At 33.7% G+C, this 24,793-nt stretch overlaps 3 protein-coding genes across 9 annotated transcripts in view; 1 reads left to right on the top strand and 2 right to left on the bottom strand.

Moving 5' to 3' along the window:
- Positions 1–2,182, bottom strand: part of LOC125669845 (paxillin-like) — a 34,970-nt gene extending 32,788 nt beyond the window's left edge. Inside the window, exon 1 of one of the 2 annotated variants that reach the window (XM_048904666.2) lies at positions 1,873–2,182. In XM_048904666.2, coding sequence (XP_048760623.2) covers positions 1,873–1,909 — 37 coding nt within the window. In that variant the 5' untranslated portion in view covers positions 1,910–2,182. Of the gene's footprint in view, positions 1–1,707 lie in introns of both variants that reach the window. The other variant, XM_048904684.2, reaches the window with a different exon arrangement.
- A 2,918-nt stretch (positions 2,183–5,100) lies between these two features.
- On the bottom strand, positions 5,101–14,858 carry LOC125669871 (transcription elongation factor SPT4-like). The gene is made up of 4 exons (XM_048904708.2): positions 14,711–14,858; positions 8,977–9,083; positions 7,302–7,357; positions 5,101–5,465 (listed from the first exon to the last, which is right to left on the bottom strand). Exons 1-4 carry the CDS (start codon positions 14,777–14,779, stop codon positions 5,344–5,346), a joined length of 354 nt encoding a protein of 117 aa, XP_048760665.1. The 5' UTR covers positions 14,780–14,858; the 3' UTR covers positions 5,101–5,343.
- A 347-nt stretch (positions 14,859–15,205) lies between these two features.
- The window catches only part of LOC125669878 (ATP-binding cassette sub-family C member 8-like), a 78,118-nt gene continuing 68,530 nt past the window's right edge, over positions 15,206–24,793 (top strand). For 3 of the 6 annotated variants that reach the window (XR_008796094.1, XR_008796093.1, XM_056141092.1), the window contains exons 1-3: positions 15,237–15,971; positions 17,594–17,773; positions 23,970–24,026. Coding sequence is in view for 3 of the 6 variants with exons in the window: in XM_056141092.1 (XP_055997067.1) it covers positions 15,414–15,971; positions 17,594–17,773; positions 23,970–24,026 (795 nt within the window). In the remaining 3 variants the exon portion in view is untranslated. Of the gene's footprint in view, positions 15,972–17,593; positions 17,774–23,969; positions 24,027–24,793 lie in introns of all 6 variants that reach the window. The other 3 variants (XR_008796095.1, XM_056141088.1, XM_056141085.1) reach the window with 2 other exon arrangements.

Here is a 24,793-nt window from a genome sequence, read left to right as displayed (position 1 = left end):
ACGTCAGATCACAATGTGAATAGTAACAAGATTACGTCACAAAACAATCCCGTGACAAATGTCCCAAACAACAACATACCGATAATGAACTCATTCTCACTTTACCAGTCTGCTATTTTCCATGATTTCTAACTTTAATACCCCCACCCCTAACTCTCTGAAGCTCAATCTTTATGAGGAATTCAAATAACTCCGGTTTCCTTTCTTGTTTTTCTATGAATCTATTGATTACTCATGTAGTCCTTCAGTGAGAATACAGTGCCTTTGCTGGTATCCACTCTTAGACTAGTGTAATTTTTACAAGGACTGGACTGTACTGTTCAAGATTGCATATAGCAGCTACATAGTGCTAGACAGTAGATAGTGCTATGAAGTTAAACAAATATCTAGGCTAGCCCTACATAGGGATTACAAGCATTAAATCATACTGTGCACTCAGTAAAGTATAACTTATAAGACCTACATATTATCTAACCTAGCAGTTAGGCCAGCTGCTACGATCTTAAACACAGCCTTGGTATTATATTAAGAAGTATCCCGATAAGCCGCCTCTCTTTGTAGCTATTTATCCAAGCGACAAATGTCGCCAAAGACTTCATCAGTGTCAACCTGATTGATCATGCATTACATTTCAGTATAGGCTTATCTAATCCTGACCTAGATAATACCTCCAGCTTAATCCTGACCTGATTAATACCTACAGTTTAATCCTGACCTGGTTATACCTATAGATTAATCCTGACCTGGTTATACCTATACAGCTTAATTCTGACCTGGCTATACCTATAAAGCTTAATCCTGACCTGGTTATACCTATACAGCTTAATCCTGACCTGGTTATACCTACAACTTAATTCTGACCTGGTTATACATACAGATTAATCCTGACCTGGTTATACATACAGATTAATCCTGACCTGGTTATACATACAGATTAATCCTGACCTGGTTATACCTATACCTATACAGCTTAATCCTGACCTGGCTATACCTATACCTATACCTATACAGCTTAATCCTGACCTGGCTATACCTATAGGGTGTCCGGGTAGCACTCTTGCTTCTCACCGCTGTGACCCGAGTTCGATCCCCATGATCGGCAGTGGTTGTATGTGAGAGGGTGTGGCGGTCGCCCGCTCGGACATGTGGGTTTCCTCCGGTTTCCTCCCACATAAATGACCCCCTAGTGCAAACATCCGTGCATCAAAGGACCCCATTGGAAATAAGCTTTCGAGCTTTCATGGGTTATCCTTGGTATTTATGCATGTATGTTTGTATTTACGTATATACCAAATAAATATTTAATTTAATATACAGCCTAATCCTGACCTGGTTATACCTACAGATTAATCCTGACCTGGTTATACCTATACAGCTTAATCCTGACCTGGTTATACCTACAGCTTAATCCTGACCTGGTTATACCTATACAGTTTAATCCTGATCTGATTATACCTATACAGCTTAATCATAATCAGTTTAATCCTGACCTGGTTGACTTAATCCTGACCTGGTTGACTTAATCCTGACCTGGTTATATCGGTATACCTATCCTAATCTAAGTAATCTTGTTATCACGTGGAGTCACCTAGTACGATCCCACATGCGACATTCCCTATTAAATTTTTTGACACTGAATTTAAATCGGTACATGTTGGCCCTATATTAATTCGTAATCGTAACTTTATCCATGATAATATTACTCACACATATTTCATTGCAACAATTACGAATTACAACAAAATGCGAAGTGTTCAACAGTCTGTTCAACAGAGGAAAGTCGGAATAGCAGAGTTCTTCTCTTCTCGAGTGGCTGTGAATTTAAATAAAAATACAAGCAAGCTAAACCAATATGAGAGAATATACACAAACCTAAATCTTCCATTACTTTCAGGTTATAGTGTTGCATCAACGACCACTTGTGAAGTTTGTTATAGTCTTGCTTCCGGTGTAAAGATATCTGAGAAATTTAGAGGAAATCCTGTATACTTAAATGAAGAATGACTACTCATAGACGCACTTTGTAATTTGCACTTCACTCATAATCCGTGTATAAGGACGTTAAACACTATTGCAACTTAAACAGCCCTTAAAAAATGTCAAAAATGTTGACACACAACTTCGGAAATTTTTTTGTTCCCATTACACATATTTTTCTGAAACTTACTTCCGTTCTAAATTTAATGCACTCGTGCCCGATCTTAAAGGGGCGGATCTTAGCATTTTAGCAAAATTATCCCAGCCTAACACAACGTGAAATACGCTCAAAGTCCATACCTCGGTAGCTCAATAAAACTTCCTCAGAAAGAATTCCCAGGTGCACCAACATTTAATCAAGGAATTGTGTACAATTTCTTTTATGGAGGGATAACTGGAAACATTAATGTCATTTAGTTGTTCCCCATTAACAATTTATGAAATCCCAGTACTGGTATACATGTATATCCATTCATGAAGTATGCAGCAATCCACACCTCATAATTATAAAAAGAATTGTAGCTCGGCTCTTTCACTGAAATGTTTTTTAACATATGCCGATATCTTTGGTCCTGTCAATAATATATAACCAGACGTATATTTCAGTATCAATATCAATTAAAGCATGAAAGGTATTTCTCTACTAAATTATCTAAGGAATAAATGCCTAGATTGTTTGAATTGCAGTGTACGTGAACAAAGAAAGCATATATGTAGTATTTAAGACCGTGGATATCAGTGGTTAGAATACCTGACTATAAGTAATGCAGCCCCCCCCCCCCCCCCCCCCCCCCGTATGTATTTTAAATCCGCATTTATAAGATACTAAATGTAATCCAAATTATCAAAAAATACAGACATACAGTGAAATTATGTTTTGTGTACGCAGATATACTTTTTTGTTTTGTGACGTGGTCAATATTTTCCACAAATAATGTTGCGTTGTTGCATTGTGACGGCATCAGTTTCAGAGGATTACTGATACGGAATCAGAAAACCACAGTGTGGTGATCCGGAAAACCGGATCACACGCTGTGAAATCCACAGTATCAAAGAACGATACATTGATGGGTATATAATAAATAAAGATTATCAGTTTATTCAATTATTGACAACTGTATCACAATTCATGTATCGCATAGTAAGGTGGCTGGCAATACTCAGGCCTAAATATTTTATAATACATGTATCGCACGACTGTATCGTATAGTAAGGTGGCTGGCAATACTCAGGCCTAAATATTTTATAATACATGCACATGTACTCTGTTGAAATGTCCGTACTTTTATTTATCAATACATGCAATTGCAGCAGAATCCATTTCTGACATGTTGGTGAAAGTCAATGTAAGCCAACTGTCAACATCGGACCCAGATTCTATATAAAGTTGCTAAACTTTTATTTCCATTACCTTTCCTTGCTAAATTTGTCAGCAAGATGATTTTCACAATATCTAATTTCTTTACTACTATGTATATATGTGAAATTATATTTTTGCATTAGTTGAACCTAGCTTTACAGCAAAATGAACTTCTAACAAACATTACAATTCACACAATAATATATTAACAGATTTTCTATGTAGTAATTGAACAGGACTATTATGCACATCACTAGCAGAGATTTACTATCAGTAGCAGATCCAAACATTAATTTAGCTTATGAAAATTAATCCTGCAATTTTTTTTTAGCCGTGTATCACTTGAAACACTCCAAAATATGCATTTGTTGATACAAATTTATAGGTGCATGTCATAAAATGGTCTAATTCATGGTTTCCCCCTAAAATTTTGTTTTTTATTTTTAATAATCAAAATCTACCGTCTAATGTGTTTAATAGATTTCACAAAAAATGAAGGTTATACATCACGACAGAAGTTCATTAAAGAGAGTTATCATTTGTTGTTTAAACAAAGATTGAGGTATATTATTGATTACAAAGTCTTGAAAATGTATGGTTATCGATCCAAGTTCAGTATTCTTTAGCAATGTGTGCCATGTAAAAGTTTAATTTATGTCTGTGTAAAATTAGGATGCTTTAAATCACAAAATTAACATTTCAGTCATTTGATTGTAAACATAAACAAGGCTAGTCTTGTTTACATATGACTATGAGCCGTTCCTAGCAAAAAGGGCCCTTAATTATTTCAGTGCTAAAGTGTGAACTATAGAGAACATCCCTCGCAATATTGATTGTCGTTAAAATATTACAGTCAAAGATGATAACCAACTCGTTATTGGTAATCATGGCCTTTTTCTTTACAAATATGCAAAGTATGACATCATGGTTTTTAATTATGACGTGTTTTGAAAAACATTGATGGATAAGATAAGGGTCTTTTTTGCTATGATATATAACTCTTACATCCTCTTATCCTAGCTTTAAAACATATAGCTCTTATCCTTGCATTAAGAAGGTCTAAATTTTGATTGTCAAATCTGAAAGAGTTATATTTTTACTGTTTAACATCAAAAAGGAAAAAAACCCCAAACCAAACAAATAGCTTGGCTCAGTACCTTCAATACATTTTGTTGTGAAATACATTTGCTTTGTAAGTGACAATGGAATTTCTATCACCATTGTCATCTGAACCAGTAAGGCTAGATCCAACCCCTCTCTCCCCCCCCCCCCCCTAAATTGTTCATCCCTTTCCCAAAATATTCTTTTTTTGTTTGCTTGTCAAGGAATTCAGCCACCATCTTAAGATACACACATCCTCCCCCTCATATTAATTCTTGATTCTGACATCACACATGATTATATATCTCAAACTACAAAGGTTCATAAAACCATAGTATCTAAATACTTGTTAATTTTCTAGAAAATATCATGAAATCAAAGATAAATTGATGTTAATCCAGAGACAAATTAGCAGAATTATCTGTCCTTTATGTAAGACAAAATATAGTATCAAATTTTAATACATAATCTAATATGTTTTGTAAATGAGAAAGTCATTTTAAATCTTAACCTAAAGATCAAAACTTCAAGTATTGAGTAAAAATATTCCAAAGATAAAAATATGAAACCTTTTCATCAATATACATTTTAATGTATTTCAAAACTATAATACAATGCCACTTCATTTTCCTCCATTATTTTGATGATATAAGAACAATACAGAGTGTCTCAATAATTTTTATTATGTTATGATTATATGTATATTTACATCATTTGTCTAGAAAATTAAATAAACCTCATACAAACAAAATAAATGTACATTTATCATACAATTCGTACGTGTACACATTAAAGGGCAATAAATCTGTCATTCCTCATTTTTCTTTGCACAGTTCCATTACCCCAGCGCTGTTCATTTATACTGCTAACAACACACACTTCCACACAGACTCTAGACCCCACCCTCACGTCTTCTGGCTCGTATCCCTGGACCGGTAGAACACACCCTTACTTTTGAGATCTCTTACAGTGCTGGGATGAAGTCGGCCCGACACAGAAATGGCGTAGCAGCCTTTCACAAATCTGCCTGGAATACATACATCAAACAAATGTTTAGAAGAATAACATTACATACATAAAATGAATAAGCAGAACCTGATAAGTGTTTATAGTTCAGTGTTTCACATACATGGCTTTACTAAATTTTGTGATTTTTGTCAAAGTATAAAAAATAAATTTACATACGGTGACCTAACTTTTACTCATGACGACTTTACTTTGTGATTTACCAGTGATTAACTGACTATTATATACTAATTATTGTGACAAAGATAATCTTCAAGAAATACGAGAAACTTTGAAGGACTGGTTCACGGTGAGAAATATTCAGGACGACGAAGTTAACGAGTTCTCACACGCAAATTAAAAGTTGACATTACAGTATTATCGATGATCATTGCCTGTACCTATCATTAAAAGTTGACATTACAGTATTATCGATGATCATTGCCTGTACCTATCATTACAAGTTGACATTACAGTATTATTGATGATCATTGCCTGTACCTATCATTAAAAGTTGACATTACAGTATTATCTATGATCATTGCCTGTACCTATCATTAAAAGTTGACATTACAGTATTATCGATGACCATTGCCTGTACCTATCATTAAAAGTTGACATTACAGTATTATCGATGACCATTGCCTGTACCTATCATTAAAAGTTGACATTACAGTATTATCTATGATCATTGCCCGTACCTATCATTCTTTGCTTTAACAAAAAAAGTAACAGTCATACACTTCAAGGATTTGCTTCAGATTGTCTCAGAGGAATGAATTTGTGTAGATATTGACTTCAAGACAGCTTTTAAAAACAAAGGTATACACTAACATAATAATAGTCTTCCTGACACCCCCCCCCCCACCCCTTAAACTTTTTAAATTCTAATCCAACTTAGTTTCACACAATTTGATATTAGAGCATGCTGATCTTTCTAGATTATGGAGGACATGGCACTCTTTAGTTTATGATATCCATGATAAAATACTGCACAGCTTTAAAATACTGACAATGTATTTTCACATTTTCCAATGAAATTTACTATGACTATATTTCAGTTCTTTCTGATGTTTGGGCATACTCTCCCACAAATATCTGGATGGTTTTTTTTTAGAAATAAGACGTGTTTCTGAAACATTGATGCCCCAAAATGGCAACAAAATAATTCTAGTACTCAAACAAAGGTCCTGTCACAAGAAATACATGTACACATGTAAAACATGAACGCCCTATCACTAACCATTCAAAAGTTAGGCCAAGGTTAAACTTTTTCAAAAGTAGGTCAAACCAAAAGGTCAAGGTCACAAATTTTGGTACCAAAAGAAAAGTCTTGTCACAAGGAATATACATGTGAAATATGCCACCCCTATCACTATCCATTAAAACATAATGGCCAAGGTAAAAGCTTTTGCAGACAAACAAACACTATATGCCCTCAATCTCCAATTATGGGGACATAATCAAAAACTCTACTTTGTGAGATGGCACTAACCTAGTTAACAAAGAATGGGGACACAATTGAAAGAAAATGTGTGTGTGTGATAGTGCATAATAAAAAATGCTGTGTTCCTTGTATAAAATCTAAGCAATAATACTTTTAATTATCAGAGCATAGCTAGAGGCTTCTTATCCATCTTGTTCTCAATTTCATATATATATATTAAATACCTATAAACTTTAGAGTGTGCTTTCGAGTTCGGAAAAAATTGAACAAAGTATCCAGACATTTGTGGGGAATACACAAACATGGGATATTATCAAAGCAGTTTTACTTTCATGATTTTCATTTCCCTTAAAAACAATGAAAATAATTGCATGAAGTAAATCCAAGAGAGGTAACTCTGGTCTGACTTACCAATCCTCTGCCATTTGGCCACCCAACTATCCTCTGGACCCATTAAGGAAATTAAACTGAAAAAAAGTTAAAGTCAAAAGAAGTTTTTCAAAACAAAAACTCATTATTGCAGCATTTCTTGAACAAATCAATATCTGTATATTAATAACTTAATTATTAAAGCAATACAAGCTGTAACTGACAACCATTTTCTCAACTCATTTAACTCCTATCGGTATAACTAATATAATCCCAAAGATCTGATTGATTGATTGATTGATTAAATATTGTTTAACATCCCTCTCGAGAATATTTCACTCATATGGAACTGTCACCACTGCCGGTGAAGGGCTGCAAAATTTAGGCCTATGCTCGGCGCTTATGGCCATTGAGCAGGGAGGGATCTTTACCGTGCCAAACCTGCTGTGACACTGGATCTCGGGTTTTGCGGTCTCATCCGAAGGTCCGCCCTATTTAGTCACCTCTTACGACAAGCAAGAGGTACTGAGGACCTATTCTAACCCGGATCCCCACGGAATTCCCCAAGATCTGAAGAAAAATTCAGCAAAATAAACCAGGGAATATTGTTTGAGGGCATACCTACATGGAGCATTTCGTATAAACCGCCATTGCGCCGTATACACGAACATGGGAACAATAATTGCCCAATCTAATTAAAATTAGCTGTTTTGAATCCGCTACTGCTTCATCAAACATTATACAATAACGGAGCGGATCAAAAGATCTTAATTTAATCAGATTGGATGATTGCCGAACACAATTGGGTTGCTGCGAATGAAGTCGCATGTTAAATTGTTTACAAATCTGACACGTGCTCAGTGCCTCTCTTTCGCTTTTTTTTTTAATTGCTGACCTCCGAGGTCAATGCACATCAGAGATTACGAGCAGGAATTACTGACAGGATGACAATGAGTCATGAATCGACATTTTCTGCTTATTTGACGGGTTTATTGTTTCAGATTCACTCTGATTCTATTAAGTTTACTATAATTATATATTCAATCAAAATATGTTATTATATAATAAATATTCTTTTATTTTTCAATTTATTTACCGTCAGTTACAGCTTGTATTGCTTTAAGAATGCCACGTCTCAGTAGAGCATGCCTCTTTCAATGTTACCCTTAGTTTGATAAGATAAGATAAGTTTATTCCAATTTTGGGCCCAGAGGGCATAACAGTAAGACAGTTTATAAAGAAGGAAATTAAAAAAACTGCATGTGGATGCAGCATGTTGGGAAACAAGTACATACATATATGAATTGCTAATCATGTATATACACAAGAAAATGGACAGTATCAGTATTATACCAACATAATGAATAATAAACTATAATGATTTTTGCAGTTTTAAAGCATCACTTCTTTTTCTGAAAGTTTGCACTAAATATTCACTCAATTTGACAATTACTGGTTCGTCTTCATTAATCATCAACCAAGTAAATTTGTCCTTATTTGTTAGATAGATAAAATTTTTGTTGAGCTTGTATATACCATTAAAAAACATATTTCTCTCTTCAACATAGAAATTTTTGTTGAGCTTGTATATACCATTAAAAAACATATTTCTCTCTTCAACACAGAATGGACAATCAGTAAGGAAATGAAATTCATCTTCTACACAATTAAGGTTACATAATTCACATATTCTTTTGGTTTGTATAATGTTAGTTACCCATCAAAGTTGGCGCTTGTGCAGTCGTAAACTTGTTCTCTGTTGTTCTTCATTCGAAGATATTCCTCGCAATTGTCACACCCATCATATTCAAACTGTTCCAATGTCTACAATTGACAACAATAGAAATTGACAACAATATACTACAGAAATTGACAACAATATACAAAAGAAATTGACAACAATAAACAAGAAATTGACTTTATCCATAAATACATACTACACTGAAAGAATTTTAATACTGAGGACTAAGCATTCTCTACTGCAGAACTGTAGCATTTATGGAAAATAAATTCAAAACAATTTCAATAAAACTGTCCCTGAATATATTTTCCATAAATGTTAGCTAGAACAATTCTTCAGTAATCACTTTACAAACAGGAGATCCCGTCTTCAATTTTCAATCTTCGCACAGCGACAAACTTAAGGCAGTGTCCACTTCCTTGTCAAGCAATGCAAGTCACAGGTCTTTCAGATATGACCTTAAAAATGGAGGTCCTTTACGTGACATGGCAGGCATTGGCATGTGAAAGTACCCACACTGCTACAACCCTGAGTGCCTTGCATAGGACAAAATTGTGGCACTTCACATTCACAAACAACTTGTTGAAGCCTTATGTCCCACCGGGGACGAAGAGGATAAGTAAGTAAAACATTCAGTTGGCGAAGTCTCTTCATGAGTAAATAACCTCTTAAACAGCTGGGATGTAAATAACATACAAACCAAACACCCAAAGAAACAAAGTCCATTTCTGATCATCGTACCTTTTGTTTGTATAATCTAAGTAATTTCTATTTATTTTATATACATGTATATTATTTTCATAAAGTAAGTTGGGGTGGTTTTTACATTATAAACTGCATAGCATAATCTGTTCCAACTTACTTTATATATCAAAATGAGTAGGAATTACTTTTATTTCTATAGGCTTATAATTATAAAACATAAAAAAAACACCCCAGATTAGATGTAATTTGACAAAGAATTATATATAATAAATATGAATTATACATCCTGCACATGATGCTGAGCAGTACTGTCATAGCTAATAACGAAATGGGGGAACCAAACATATCGTGAAATTTCAAGGACATCATATGGCGCAACTTATGGCGATTCAGCATGTAAATTTTCCAGTGAGGCTTCTCACACATATAGATTTTAATGAAACAGGTTTTTATTTTCTTCTCAGTGACCAATCAGATTGAAAGAATGGCATAACATGGTTATCAGAACAGACACACTGTTTCCGGAATGACAGTAATAAAAAACCTGGCGAGGAGAGAGTATAAGAATGTAAATGTACCATTGTGTACTGGATGCAAAACAAGGAAACATTTTATGTTCATAAATGCAAAACAAATATTATTCATACAGTCACTTAAATTCTTTAACTGTTATAACTGCCTAGTGCTATAGATTATGCCAGGTTTCAATTTGTTATTTTAAATTTACAATCATGACATTCTGTGATATTTTATACCTGAATAAAATGAAATGAAATAAAAACAAAGCCTTAATATCTAAAAAGCTACATAGCCATTGAATGTTGTCGACTTTCTTACAAATGTTACATTAGACTTATTCTAATGGCCAGTTGAGTTTCTTGGATTTAAACCTTGCAAAAGTAAATAGGGGTTTAAGGCTGTACACTCTATGTCATCATAATGGCTGACTTCTAGGGGTGTGTATTGCTCAAGATTTTCCGATACGATACAATATTTTCTGATGCGATATCCGATATATTGGATTTTCAATGTAGTTAAGCATTTTCTGAAGTAAAATATCAAAAATTTAAAATAATGAAGTGGGTTAATATATTTTATTTCATAACAAAACAAACAATGACAATTAAAGTCTGAGGAAACTCCAATGTCACAATGTAAAAGCGAGGATTAAAGTCTGAGAAATCTCCGATGTGTCACAATGTAAAAGCGGGGATTAAAGTCTGAGGAATCTCCGATATGTCACAATGTAAAAGCAGGTAGTAAAGTCTGAGGATTCGTGTTCCTGTTAGAAGCCATTTTTAAATTTTGAACTTCGATCCCAACTATTAAAAGGGCTATTTTTAATCCGACATTATATCGTATCGTAGAAACACCGTATATCGCTGGACAGGCGTATACCGGTACATTGCGATATATCGATATATTGATTCACCCCTACTGACTTCCTTTTAAAACATAAATGAAATTTATTTAAATCATCAGTAATATTGCTTTCTACTAAAATTACATTTTTTTGACTAAGTAAAGTAAATTTGAAAGTTTTTCATTTCAAAATATTGGAAGTGCATATCCTCCATTTTTCACCCTAGTTTACTTTTTGCACACAGGTACATTCATAACCAAGTGTAGAGGTGGTTTAAATCTGACTTTTACCTTCAATAATAGACTTTGGGCATTTTGATGTGGATAGACAAACACCCTGTGAGAAACTGATTAAATCCCAAAATTATTCATGATAATGCTAATTTTTAAATATACATTGTATATACATTTCAGCTTACCAAATAACTTGTTTTCATGATTTTTCAATAGATTGTGATGTTGGTAATGGTATTTTGCAGAACTCTTTAGTGTCTCCTTTCAATAACCTTCCAATATGCCAGAGTTACTAAGCTACTTGAACTTTGTAAGTAGTGGTTTGTTTAGGGACACAAATGTACAGCTATTCTTAAAGAATTGATAAAAAAGTATCACGTGCAAGATTGTTAATTGCACTGAAAGACTGGACATACATTTCTTTCTCATTTCACTTATCCTGATGGGGATAATGCCAGAAAGAGACTTATCATTGTTAAAATTTCTTAATGCTGAGATAAGTACTTGTACACGTAGTAGTTTCTCGATAGTTGGAAATTCTGATGTGTGTGCGGAATATAAACAATTAAATTAAGCATATGAATGTGATTGCTGTATACAGTATCTGCTTGAAGACCCCTCCCCTCTGTCTCCTATGTTTTGCAAAAGCAGATTTTGTTCTTAACTTCCCTTTTGAGATTCAAGGTGTTAATAAATTTACTTTTTGGCGATTTACTAGCTCTCGACATCTTACTTTGTCCAGATTAAGCAAGTCTTACTCAATTTTATATAACAAGCACAAGCCAGTTCAAAGCACCGGCTAAAGCACTGTTTTCAAAATCAATTGATATTATCCTAATTTATTATATATATCACATCTCAAGTATACTTTAGGTAAAATGTATCATTTATAAGTTAAAATTTGTAATTGTACAAAATGAAGATTCTTTAAATTACAAAATTAACGTTTCACTGGTTTGTTTACATAAAAAGACTCTAGTCTTTGTTTACATAACACAGAATCAAAGCTAAAATATTGCTTTTATCCTTGCATTCAGACAGTCCAAATTTTGGTTGACATCATTAATAAATGAGTTATATTTTTAGCTTTTAACATCAAAAATGAAAAATTTCTTTCGAAAAACGTGAACCAGTCCCTTTAAAGGGTTCAATAGATTTTTCATGATAATCACCGCCTTACCATTAAATAGAGAGTTTTGATGAGTTTTATTATCAATTTGTGCAATTTTAAGCAAATAACAGATTTCCCCCATTATCTTTTAAATGAAATATCTTTAAAATTCTATTGGTAGAGGCTATGTGATAATGTGAGGCACACATTTAAGGAGGTTGATTGTCTGTATAACGTCCCTCTCGAGACTTTTTCACTCAAGGGGATGCCACCATTGCCAGTGAAGGGCTGCAAAATTTAGGCCTATGCTCAGCGCTTGCGGCCTTTGAGCATGGAGGGATCTTTATCATGCCACACCTGCTGTGACATGGGGCCTCAGTTCTTGCAATCTCATCCAAAGGACCTCCCCATTTAGTGGTCTTTTAAGACAAGCAAGGGGTACTGAGGGCCTAATCTAGCCGGAATCCTCACTGGGCTAGGCTGAAAGTAAACATTTTGCCTGTTTGCATGCACAGTTGTAAAACACTACATCTTAGTCCATGGTTGGTTATATACTGTTATCTGCAACGCGTTGCGTATACGTTTTGGGCTACTAAAATCCCTAGTATATTACGATACAAAAATATACATAAAATATAGAGATTTATGAACAATATCATATGCTTCATGCGTTATACCATTTCTCTTAATTCATTTGTTTCTCTTTCATATGTACATGCATGTCTAGATATCAACATTTTAACAAAACATAGTGCCCTAATATACTATAAATATTATTTACGAAATTCAAAATATTACCATCATGCTATTATAGCATCTAACATCAAGACGTTGCATGCAACACTCCACAGTAAAATCACCAATTTTCTCGTAGAGTGTTGCAAATAACAGATCATATCATGTATATATATAGGGCAACGATTCTTATTTCCTCAGTTAGAAATCAATACAAAATGTACATTATAGACAATCGTCACCCTATATATACTGCAACGAGTTGCGGATAACAGTATATAGCCCCATGGTTTTAACTGGACCGGAACCCATTAACATGGGGCCGGGGGGTCTGGATTCGCTCATATACCTCAACCCTCGCTCAAAAGGTTGGTAGATCCAGCAAAAGAATTCCTTCTCAGGTAAACCTGATTGGAATAGGCATTTAAACCTGTGGATCAACCGCTAAGCCGATCTTCCCTGACCCATAGATAAGTATCTGGACATAAGCCTGAGATTTATCTAGACTGTTTTTACTACCGGTAAAGGGTACCTTTCCCCTTTGACAACTAATGAATATTTCCCCTTCCTCAGGTAAAAATTCCCCTTCAATTATAGAAACTACACAAAATTGTATGAGAATTTTAACAAAAATCATTTGTATATACATATTTTAAGTCATTTTCTATAATTATCAAAGTCTTACAACATAGATAAGAATAAATAATCAATCAATTCTTATGCCAGTTTTGAGATATTATAATCTGAGGATGTCCTCCACCCCACTTTCTCCCCTGGAAGCCGCATGACTGCATTCTCAAAAATTCCCCTTAAATATGAAATGGGTAGTAGCATCTAAAAGCTGGATAAATCCTAATCCGAGATTCCTCTGACTCTTAACCCCGCTTTTATTTTGTGACTTCTGCGGGGGAGAGTCAGAGCGGACTCCATATTGAAAAGTGGGAATTCAGCGACACCAGCTGGTGTCGCTGCTTTACCTACCTCTTACAACTTTATTTCGCGGACCCATCTTCCAAGACGCGAGGATTCAGTTATCGGAAGATTATTCTACAAATACATCATGATTAATACGATGCTATCGCCGTTTAAACGATGAAATTTTGTGTTTACATGTGCTGACGTCACGCGCAAAGAAATCAAATGGCGAGGCGGCGACCTAATTCAAGTGATGCTCCATTTGTCGGTGTTAGGGCCGTTTAAACGGCGATAGCATCGTATTAGTCATGATCTATTTATAGATTTATCTTCCGTTAACTGAATTCTCACGTCTTGGAAGATAGATTCGCGAAATAAAGTTGTAAGAGGTAGGTAAAGCAGCGACACCAGCTGGTGTCGCTGAATTCCCAATTTTCAATATGGAGTCCGCTCTGACTCTCCCCCGCACATGTCAAATATACAAGCGGGGGTAAGAGTCAAAGGAATCTCGGATTAGATAAATCCCTGTAAGCACAAAATGTCATGTCTGTCCTGGCATCCTTCACCATATTTGACATGATAAATTAATTTCATTTGATATGTTATCTATTTAGTATAAAGTATAATGTTTTCATCAACGCACTATACCTTAATTAATGAACATAAAAGACAAGCTCTTAGGTTTCTCTGATCCTTTGGTACCGTTTCAAGCGACATTTTAGACTGTTGTAGTATGATTCAAAATTTTTGATTTTTGTCAACATGAGCACATTACTAATTAATTTGTACGTTAACTATTTCTGATTTGTATTTAACGGTTAGGTATGTTGATTTGTATTGAACGGTTAGGTATGTTGATTTGATAAAGGGGATAATGTAAAAATATCAAATTCGTCAATTGATTATCATGTTTTTGTCATAAGATACTGATTACATGCTTATAACACGATGAAACTGCACGAAACCAAACTATCACCGACTTATCTAATTTCGCGCATGAATATTCTTTATAATTTCGAATATATATTGACAATTCTCTTTGATTTATTGAATTAAATAATTTGGAAGTTTTATCTAGTTAGAAAACTGTTAGTGCTGTATTGGTTGTGTCTTTGGTACGAACTATTTCTTTGCGTAACGGAAGTCGTCAATAGAAACATTAGGTGTGTTGTTCGGCAATTTTAGCCGAAATCGGAGATTTTTGATATGTGGGTTACTTTATGGGCCGGTAGTACGGTAATCGTGGGATTATGCAACACGAACCCAGTTCATCAAGCGTGACTTTAATCTGTCATTACACTGGAATAGTAGTAGATTTGCATTTATTTGTCATTCGGCGAAGCTAGAAAACATGTCTTTTTGTGGATCTAAAAACAGAGCAAGAAGTGTTGCGGAGGGGGTGGTGAAAAACGAATGTTTTGTGGATGTTCTAAATATTGTGCCACATGCAATTTTTGTGCTTGTTAGTTTATTTATTTTGATTGTATGGTGTAAATCAAAGTACTACAATGCTACATCATGGGTACACTTCAGAGGCCACAATGTACGGTGGTTCTTCTCACTGGTTCTGATCGTCATCATTGTCACTGAAATAGCAGAGGGGTTTATGTCTGATGCCCGAGATCCTGACACCGTGAATTACCATGTCTTTATTCCACCTATCATCGCCCTTGTAGCAACTATTTTGAGTCTGGTATTCTATCACAACATCGAACAGTGGAATTCACCAAGATTTTTACTTATAATCTTGGCATACTGGATGTCAGTGTTACCAATAAAAATCCTGAAGGGTGTTTCATTGTACAAAAATGGTACATCTATTGTCCATGTGCGAGTGTGGTTGACCTGGATTGATGTGGCGCTGTATATGATTTTACTGACAGTTGAGATCAATTTGCTAAGGGTTCAGGTAAGATAGTGTTAAAAGCATGAGCAGTCATGTTTACCTTGGGTCAGCATTATAAATTCATGAAAGCTATGTACCTTTAAATGTAGGTCAGCAGGTGCAACTGCTAGGAATATCGATATCTTTTAGTTTAAAATGTTTATTGGTTTAATGTAATGTGTTGAAGCAATACAAGCTGTAACTGATGGTAAATATATTGAAAATAAAGATCATATAGAATAAACATATTTACAGTGCTGTGGTCTGAAACTCTGAATGAAAGAGCAAAGGCTGCTATAGTATATATATCACTTCAAACTAAAGAAGAAAAACAAAATAGTTGTAACGAATAGTGATGAATCTCAGAACTCCTATAAGGAATACAAGTTAAAGAGTTGGGCAAACACGGACCTGTATATGATTATTGTAACTAAACAGATGGCACTATACACACCTAGCCAGTCACATTCAGAGGCACCACTGCAATTTTAACATCAATTCGAGCCATAATAAACAGAAAACGAGATTGTGTCGGGTTGTATCAACTTCTACTCCCCTCCCCCAGGTCATGTTACACTTTCCGCAATGATGAGTGGTGGATTTGAATTGAAATATCCTAGAAAAGCCCAAGAGCTTCAGCAATAACTGAACAAAGTATAGCCTAAAAATCTAGTAACAAAGTATAGCCTAAAAATCTAGTAACAAAGTATAGCCTAAAAATCTAGTAATTTGAACCATTGTTTGATTCATTTATTAATTTGTTAATGTTTTTTTTATATATATAGTGTTTCAAGTAGAATGAAAGAAAAATCCGAAGATAACTGTTTTTGTTTTATTTCATAAAGATTAGTTATAATAATATTGTGATGTATTGCAATACAAAATTCAATATTGCAATACATATATATCGCAATACCCAGCACTACATACTTGTGATTGAATATATGAATATATATATATATATATAATCTCATTAAATCGGGGTGGATCTGAAGCAATAAACCCATCAAATCAGCGGAAAATGTCAATTCATGACTTCGTAAAATTTCCCTGTTCGTAATCTCCTGAGTACTCGAAGGTCACCAGTTTGAAGTAATGCAGAAGAGAGGCACTGTACAAGTTTCAGATTTGTAGTCAATTTATCCAATATGCAGATTTTATAGAAAATTCATTATCAAAATTTCATTTCAGTGTCACTTTTGCACAATTATTACTTTCTTACATGGTTTACTTTAAGTCATTCATGATAAGATGCAATATTTTAAAGAAAACATAATGTGTAGCTACTCCTGTCAGTTTCCATCTTCGTATGACCTCGGTCTCAACAACCCGATTATATTTGACAATCATCGTTCCAGTATCCGAGTATATGATAATTGTGTCCTAGGCCATGGCGGTAAATGTCAAATGCTCATAACTATGTGTACTCCCTTAAATTTGTTGAATTTTTCATCAGATCATGGGGATTATATTAGTTATACTGATTGTTGTTGCATTCTTGGGTAGTTGAAAAATCAGTCAGTTATAACTTGTATCAATTGCTTTAATGATGGATTGAAAACATCTTGTTTCCATAATCCATAGCATGAGAGGTATATATTCATATGTTTGTTGGTTTTTTTTTAAAAAAGTATTTTATTCAACAGAAATATGCCTTCTTCAAAAATCCAGTTCCAACAAAAATCCCACCTGAACTTGGAGGGAGTAAATTTGTGTTCAAGCATGTGAACTTCCTGTCCAAAGTCACATTCTGGTGGCTGAATGGATTCCTTGCAGATGGTTACAAAACTCCTTATGAACAGGAACATCTTGGGCAATTGCCAAAGGTTTGAAATTACACATATATTTCAGAAAAAAGTGTGCATGCACACCTAAAACCTACCCTTCCAACAAAAAACCTCTATCGCGGAATGTCTTGTGCATTTCAACATAATGCATGAGCATGATGAGTTTGTCCAAAATAAGAATTTGTTGTGTTTAATTCCCCCAATGGTGCAAAATTTAAATTTTAGATGGTGGCCAGGTGGGGAAAAAATTATTTTATTTTTTTAGAACTTGATTTTAATATAACCATGATAATTAGTGATTCAGCGATAGTTGCCGACCATCGAAAAATTGTCGCTAGATTGCTATCGATTGTGACAATCGAAAGCTGAAATCTGACATCAATAGAACTATTGATGTCAGATTTCAGCTTTCGATTGTCACAATCGATAGCAATCTAGCGACAATTTTTCGATGGTCGGCAACTATCGCTGAATCACTAATTATCATGGTTATATTAAAATCAAGTTCTAAAAAAATAAAACTTTGGAAAACATTTATCATTATGCCGGTTTTAATCTTTTTGTGTTTTTTTTTTATTTCTGGAATGCGCGATAACTCTAGATTTAGATAGTGTACAATGGCTGATGACACTGAGATATATATATCCGTATTACGATGCAACTTTGTGAAAGTAGCGAGATGTTTACATTGTCGACTTTTACAGATAAAACTGCTGACTCCTGTTTGTTTGTTTCTAGTTATGCAAGAGCATAGTGCTCAAAATCACACAGCCTCTCACCTCTGTTGGCGTGGGTTCGAATCCCGCTCGTGTCTGTAAGTGAGAAAGTTTCCCAGTTTACTTTCGGAAGGTCGGTGATCTCTTCCCAGGTATATTGTATCTGGGTTCTCTCTCCCACCAATAAAAACTGGGTGCCACCAGATAACTAAAAAATTAAGTGTGGCAGAAAACATCAATCAATCAATCTAGTTTAATTCCAAAATCAGTTGTATGAAGTTTATTATGATTTTTTATTAAAAAAAATAATTTAGAAATTATAGGTATTGAAAATAAAACTGTTGCCTTGTTATTTGTTAAATATTTCTACTAAAATCTACAGTAGGACTAGGTAACACCAGTGATCCATTGTAGATTTATTCATTTAAATGAATGAAATAAACAAAATTTAATTCTCTGTGAATTATGAATGGAAAAGATACCTCTGATTCGATTCGATAATCGATTGTAAATTTCTTCTAATTCTTGAACACTAATGATAAATCATCAATATATCAGATCAGGAATGGGGTCAATTGCATTGAAAATGTAATTTTAATACTTTTAATTACATTGATGATTTTGTCAATTACTTGCAAGATTACTCTCAGTTACTTTGAAGAATGTATTTTAATAAATATATTTCAATTACTGAAGTTTATTTAAAAAAAGTCTTGGAAGATTTGACCTCGAAGCCTACTTTGATTCATCTTAAAGCTTTTTGAGAAATTCTGCTAGAGATTTGATTGGCTTTGAAATTTCCAGATGCATTTTCTGGAACATGAAATTCATCCAGTACATTTTAAGTCTTGTTTGTTCTGAATGAAGCGAACTCCTACTTAGGTATTTTATCTACCTGTGCATTTCTTCTCATGTATGAGCGGGGTTCACACATGAACAAAAATTAGACTTTCACCTGTCACCTATAGCTCTGTGCACTTGTGGCCATGCTGCATCAAATACCTAGACGTAACGAGAAATAAACACCCTATGACAAGCAGTGAAACAGTATAACACCATTGTTGTCAGACATTTTTGTTCCATCATATTCAAACTTTTAAGCTAAAAGAATGAAATTGAAAATACTTGACTTGTTTTGGAATGTATTTAAATACATTCAATTACCTGTAATTGAAAGCAAAGTCAATTACAAATACACCCAATTACTTTATAAAAATGTACTTAAATACAACTAATTACATTTTTCAATTACCCCATCCCTGTGTCGGATTGTGAACATGCAGTTGCAAATTTTCAGGACCTGTATATCAATCTTAGATTTATGCTTATATGGGAGAACTGTGATATTTCTTTAGTCATGAATGTATTGTTAATGTATAACACATTCTTTATAATAAATTCAATTATGGTTTTAATTGTGCTGCATGTAAAAAAAAAAAAAAAAAAAAAAAAAGCAATGAATTAAAAAATTTCCCATTTTTGGCCTGCGGCATTCAGATTACAAGTGAAATAGTTCCTTCACTGGCTGCCACTGTATCTGCTATGCTTTTTATGATTTAATCTTAAGGAGGTACTCTACATTGTCATAATGGCTGACTTCCTTTAAAAACATGGAGGAAAACATTCAATATCAGCAATATTTGGCTCATCTTCGCAAGCCAAGTGTCCGATTCGCTTACTCTCATCGGACACTTGGCTTGCGAAGATGTATTTGGCTTTAAATATCCTTTTCAATTTAAATACCTAGCCCAGTAGCTCAGTTGGTTAGTATACCAAATGATGAGCTTTAGGTTGCAGGTTCGAGTCCAGCAGGGGTTTTAAATTTTTTCAGATTATCTTCTACTAAAACTGTATTTTTACACAAAATAAAGTAGATTTGAAAATTTTCAATTACAAAATATTGTTGTACATGTCCTCCACTTTTCATCTACATCAAATATCTCTGGTGTAGCATTATATACCTCCTTAAGTTTATTTAAAATTTTGAACTTATAAATATTTAGATGTAATCAAGCTAGATGCTACAGGGATAGTTTTTATTCTACAACAGTTTCTCTTCAATGCTTTTTGTTACAATTGGAATGGAGATATTTTGATATTAGGAGTTTTTAGTCAAAATATGAAGAAAACTAAATAAACTTGATTAAGAGTGAAACTTGATATTACTCGCATGCTTGATATCAGTAAATTCTTTTTTACGATTCTTGGATTTTATTTGGAATTTGATAGTCTTGAGGATGAGAGAAACTTTGATTATTATACCTCTTGAGTTGATATTTTTGAAATGTCAATGGGCGGTCCTCGTGTATGTATATATATATAATCCAAAATATAAGTAAATATCCACACAAGTAATAGTATAATAAAGAAAAATTAGAACGCCGAAAATAACTCAACCGGTTTCATTTTCAATTTTCAAGAGTTATGACATTGCTTAGTTACACATTATAGATTTAACTATATTACATATATATAGTATGATGATTGATGAATTAAATCTATGAAGGCATCATATTTTCTGTTTGTAGTATATAGTATGTATATAGTCAGTGATATGGAAAGTTTGACCTTAAATTGTAGGGACAAGTCACTAAGAATGGTGAATTACTAGGATATCATATTTTGTGTTTGTAGTACAGTAGTTTAAGTCATTGATTTAAGGAAATGTATTGACAAAGGTAAATTACTAGGACACTTTGCTAAGATAGTGCCATTTTTCTTGGGTCAGCTGTCGACCTTTATCACTTTTTTTTTATCCAAGTGAAGTGCTGATAGGCATAGCTGTAGTGGTAATGGCTGATTTTGTAGTTTTTAGGTTAACTATCTCGCTATAAACTGACACAAATTGACAAATTTCAATCCCAGGTATTTTATGTGAAGGTTTGACCTGGATATCAACCAATCAAATTTAGATTAGAATTAAGGGATAGTTCGGATGGTTCACTAGAGAACAAAATAGATTAAATAATCAAACAATTTAAAAGGCACCTTCTTGAAAAACTTTTATGAGCATTGGACAGGTTGAGCTATATCTGAACTGTTTACTAGACCAAAGACAAAATTTACTGGTCCAAATGTCGCATAAAATATTACTTTTTTCAGTTTTGAAAAGATCTTAGAACATGTTGAAGAGAGAGAGAGAGAGAGAGAGAGAGAGAGAGTATACTCTTAGATTATCTTTACTCAAAATTAGTTCAAGTGTGATAGAAACACTATATACTATCATGCAATTCTGATTACAATCATTATAGGTATTCTATAGAAGTTTTATTTTAGGTTTTCTGAGGAGGAATGGTTATTTTTCATGGGTTTCATTACCAGTATTGTACAAAACTTCATATATGTTATCTTTGTCATAAATTTTTCTTTCCAATACACTTATTAATGACAGAAAAATTGTATTCGCTCAATGCAATACTTTCTGCAGGAATATTTGAGGAAAATTGAAGAATTGTATTACGTCAACAAGTTTTTTAGAGGCCGAAAAGTTTATTATCATGCGTATAGTTGATACAGCATGTACAACTCTGTAAATATTTCATCAATCTAATGGATACCGTCCTTAATCATGTTAATGGTATCAAAGATTTGTTCAAAGTTACCGCATGATATGCCAAGCAAGAAATAGCTTAGACAAGAATTTTATGAGAGTAATTGTTGAGATAAACATTTTGATCAAGTGTCAGTTTTAGCTTCTTCCCATCTTTATGTACTTTTAAACTTAGTTCATACTGAAAGTAGGGGATAGCAAGAAAAAAATGAAATGCTTATATAAGCATTGAGAACCTTGAATAACTGGCAGAGTATTGAAAAGTATCTTATTGACAAATAAACTGGAAAGGATGGTGTCGTTTACATGTAACTGTAGTTGAACCACTCCTTGACACTTGGCTGTAATCACATGATAATGAGGAATCTTGCCAATATGGGACTATAGAATTTGTGATATTCATTTTTGGTTGCAATAAACTATCATACATGAAAATTATGTCAGACAAGTGGCTGTATACAAAGAAAGTTTTCAGATTCATGTATATTCTACATTGCCTTTTTAGCTCACCTGAGCTGAAAGCTTTCAAGTGAGCTATTCTTATCACCTTTTTCTGTCATCCGTCTTTCTAACCTATTAAATGATATTTGTAACTATTTTAGGTGGGACTTTCATTATTTGTATATTATATATATATAGACTCTTTATTGCAAGACCTTAATGTACACAATGGTGTTTGATTTTTTGACCTGATTTTTTAATCTCTGATCTATTCAATATCTCCTGAACTATTTAAGTTATAGATATTTCATATTTTGTATATAGATTTCATACTATGACATTTGACCTTGTGGAATTTGACCTACTTTTAAGAAAATGTAGCCTGTTATCTTTCTAACTATTCAAGGTATGGCTTTCATATTTTGTATCTAATAGATTCTTTCTGACAAAACTTTATGATAAAATTAAGTATTTGATCTTGACAGTGACCTTGACTCACTTAAAAACCTAACCTAATCAATATCTACTGAACTATTTAAGGTAAAGCTTTCATATTTTGTGTATAGATTACCTTGTTATACTTTCAAGTTTGGTGTTTGACCTTGTGACCTTGACCTGGAAGTTAATTGACTGACTTTTTGCTTACTTATTCAATATCTCCAGAACTATTTGAGATAGAGCTTTCATATTTTGTATGTAGATTTCTAATAAGGCAAAATATCATACCATGATCTATGACCTTAATTGTGACCTTAGTCTTATCCAGAACAGGAAGATCATGTTAGTCATATTGGTGTTGAGGCATCTCTGTGTTACGTGAATTCATTTTCATTTTTCAGTTATGTTGTGATCCTTTTGGGCTAGATTGAGGTCACAATATGGGGTCAAATTTTTCATGGGAATAAAGATTTATAATAAAAAATCCTTTAAAAATTACAACATTTGAACCATGGCAGGCTAAGGTGTCTTAGGTGAGCGATGTCCGGGCCCATATTATGCTCACTGTCCACATTTTCAATATAATTTACGTTTCATTGGAGCAAAGGGTGATAACTCTGAATGCATCTCCATAGATTAGTGATGCGGATATTTGAATCAGATGTGGTATTTAATGAGTTTGTTATTTTAGTGGAGCAACTTTTTTTTTTTTTTTTTTTTTTTTTGGTTAATCAGATGTCTGGAAAGTTTTCTCTATAATGGTTGTATCAGTAGTAAACTTTTGTTTATATATAATTGATCATCCACAAAGGAAGGAGAACTGCGGTGGCATATTAATGGATAATGCCTTAGAAAAGTTAGTGAGCATGCTGCCCTGGGTTTGAATATGGGAATGATCACATTATTATTTACTGAATAGATCTCTCTCTCTCTCTCTCTCTCTCTCTCTCTCTCTCTCTCTCTCTCTCTCTCTCTCTGTCTCTCTTTCTTAGAAATGTCACGTCTATATACTGTCAGAATACACTTTGTGAAGACATTAACAATCAATTCGTCTACATCATTCTTAAATTTTATTTTTTTCTATTTCCAGGATATTCAAACGGAGTCTGTATATAAAAGATTTAAGGCTGTATTTGAAGATGAATTGGTAAGTTAGTTTGAGATTTAAGACTGTATTTGAAGATGAATTATAAGTAAATTAGTTTGAGATTTAAGGTTGTATTTAAAGATAAATTGGTGAGCTGGTTTGATTTCTCACCTCCACTCTGTCAAAGTTTATACAACTGAAGCATATAGAATACAAGATTTATTTCACTTGTAAAATCAGATGTAACCATACAACAATTGTCTGATTGTTGAAGTTAGTATGATGGGGAAACATGTTGGAAACAGTATTTATATCTGTTTCATGTAGGAGTGTGTTATTTACTGTCTGTACTGTGTGACTGTCACATTTGATGTGTGTAGTGTGTTATTTACTGTCTGTACTGTGTGACTGTCACATTTGATGTGTGTAGTTTGTTATTTACTGTCTGTACTGTGTGACTGTCACATTTGATGTGTGTAGTTTGTTATTTACTGTCTGTACTTTGTGACTGTCACATTTGATGTGTGTAGTTTGTTATTTACTGTCTGTACTGTGTGACTGTCACATTTGATGTGTGTAGTGTGTTATTTACTGTCTGTACTGTGTGACTGTCACATTTGATGTGTGTAGTTTGTTATTTACTGTCTGTACTGTGTGACTGTCACATTTGATGTCTGTAGTTTGTTATTTACTGTCTGTACTGTATGACTGTCACATTTGATGTGTGTAGTGTGTTATTTACTGTCTGTACTGTGTGACTGTCACATTTGATGTGTGTAGTTTGTTATTTACTGTCTGTACTGTATGACTGTCACATTTGACATCTG

Source organism: Ostrea edulis, chromosome 1, assembly GCF_947568905.1.
Source record: "Ostrea edulis chromosome 1, xbOstEdul1.1, whole genome shotgun sequence".
NCBI lineage: Eukaryota > Metazoa > Mollusca > Bivalvia > Ostreida > Ostreidae > Ostrea > Ostrea edulis.
Note: the sequence above shows the minus strand (reverse complement) of the source record. Positions and strands in the feature narration are given on the sequence as shown.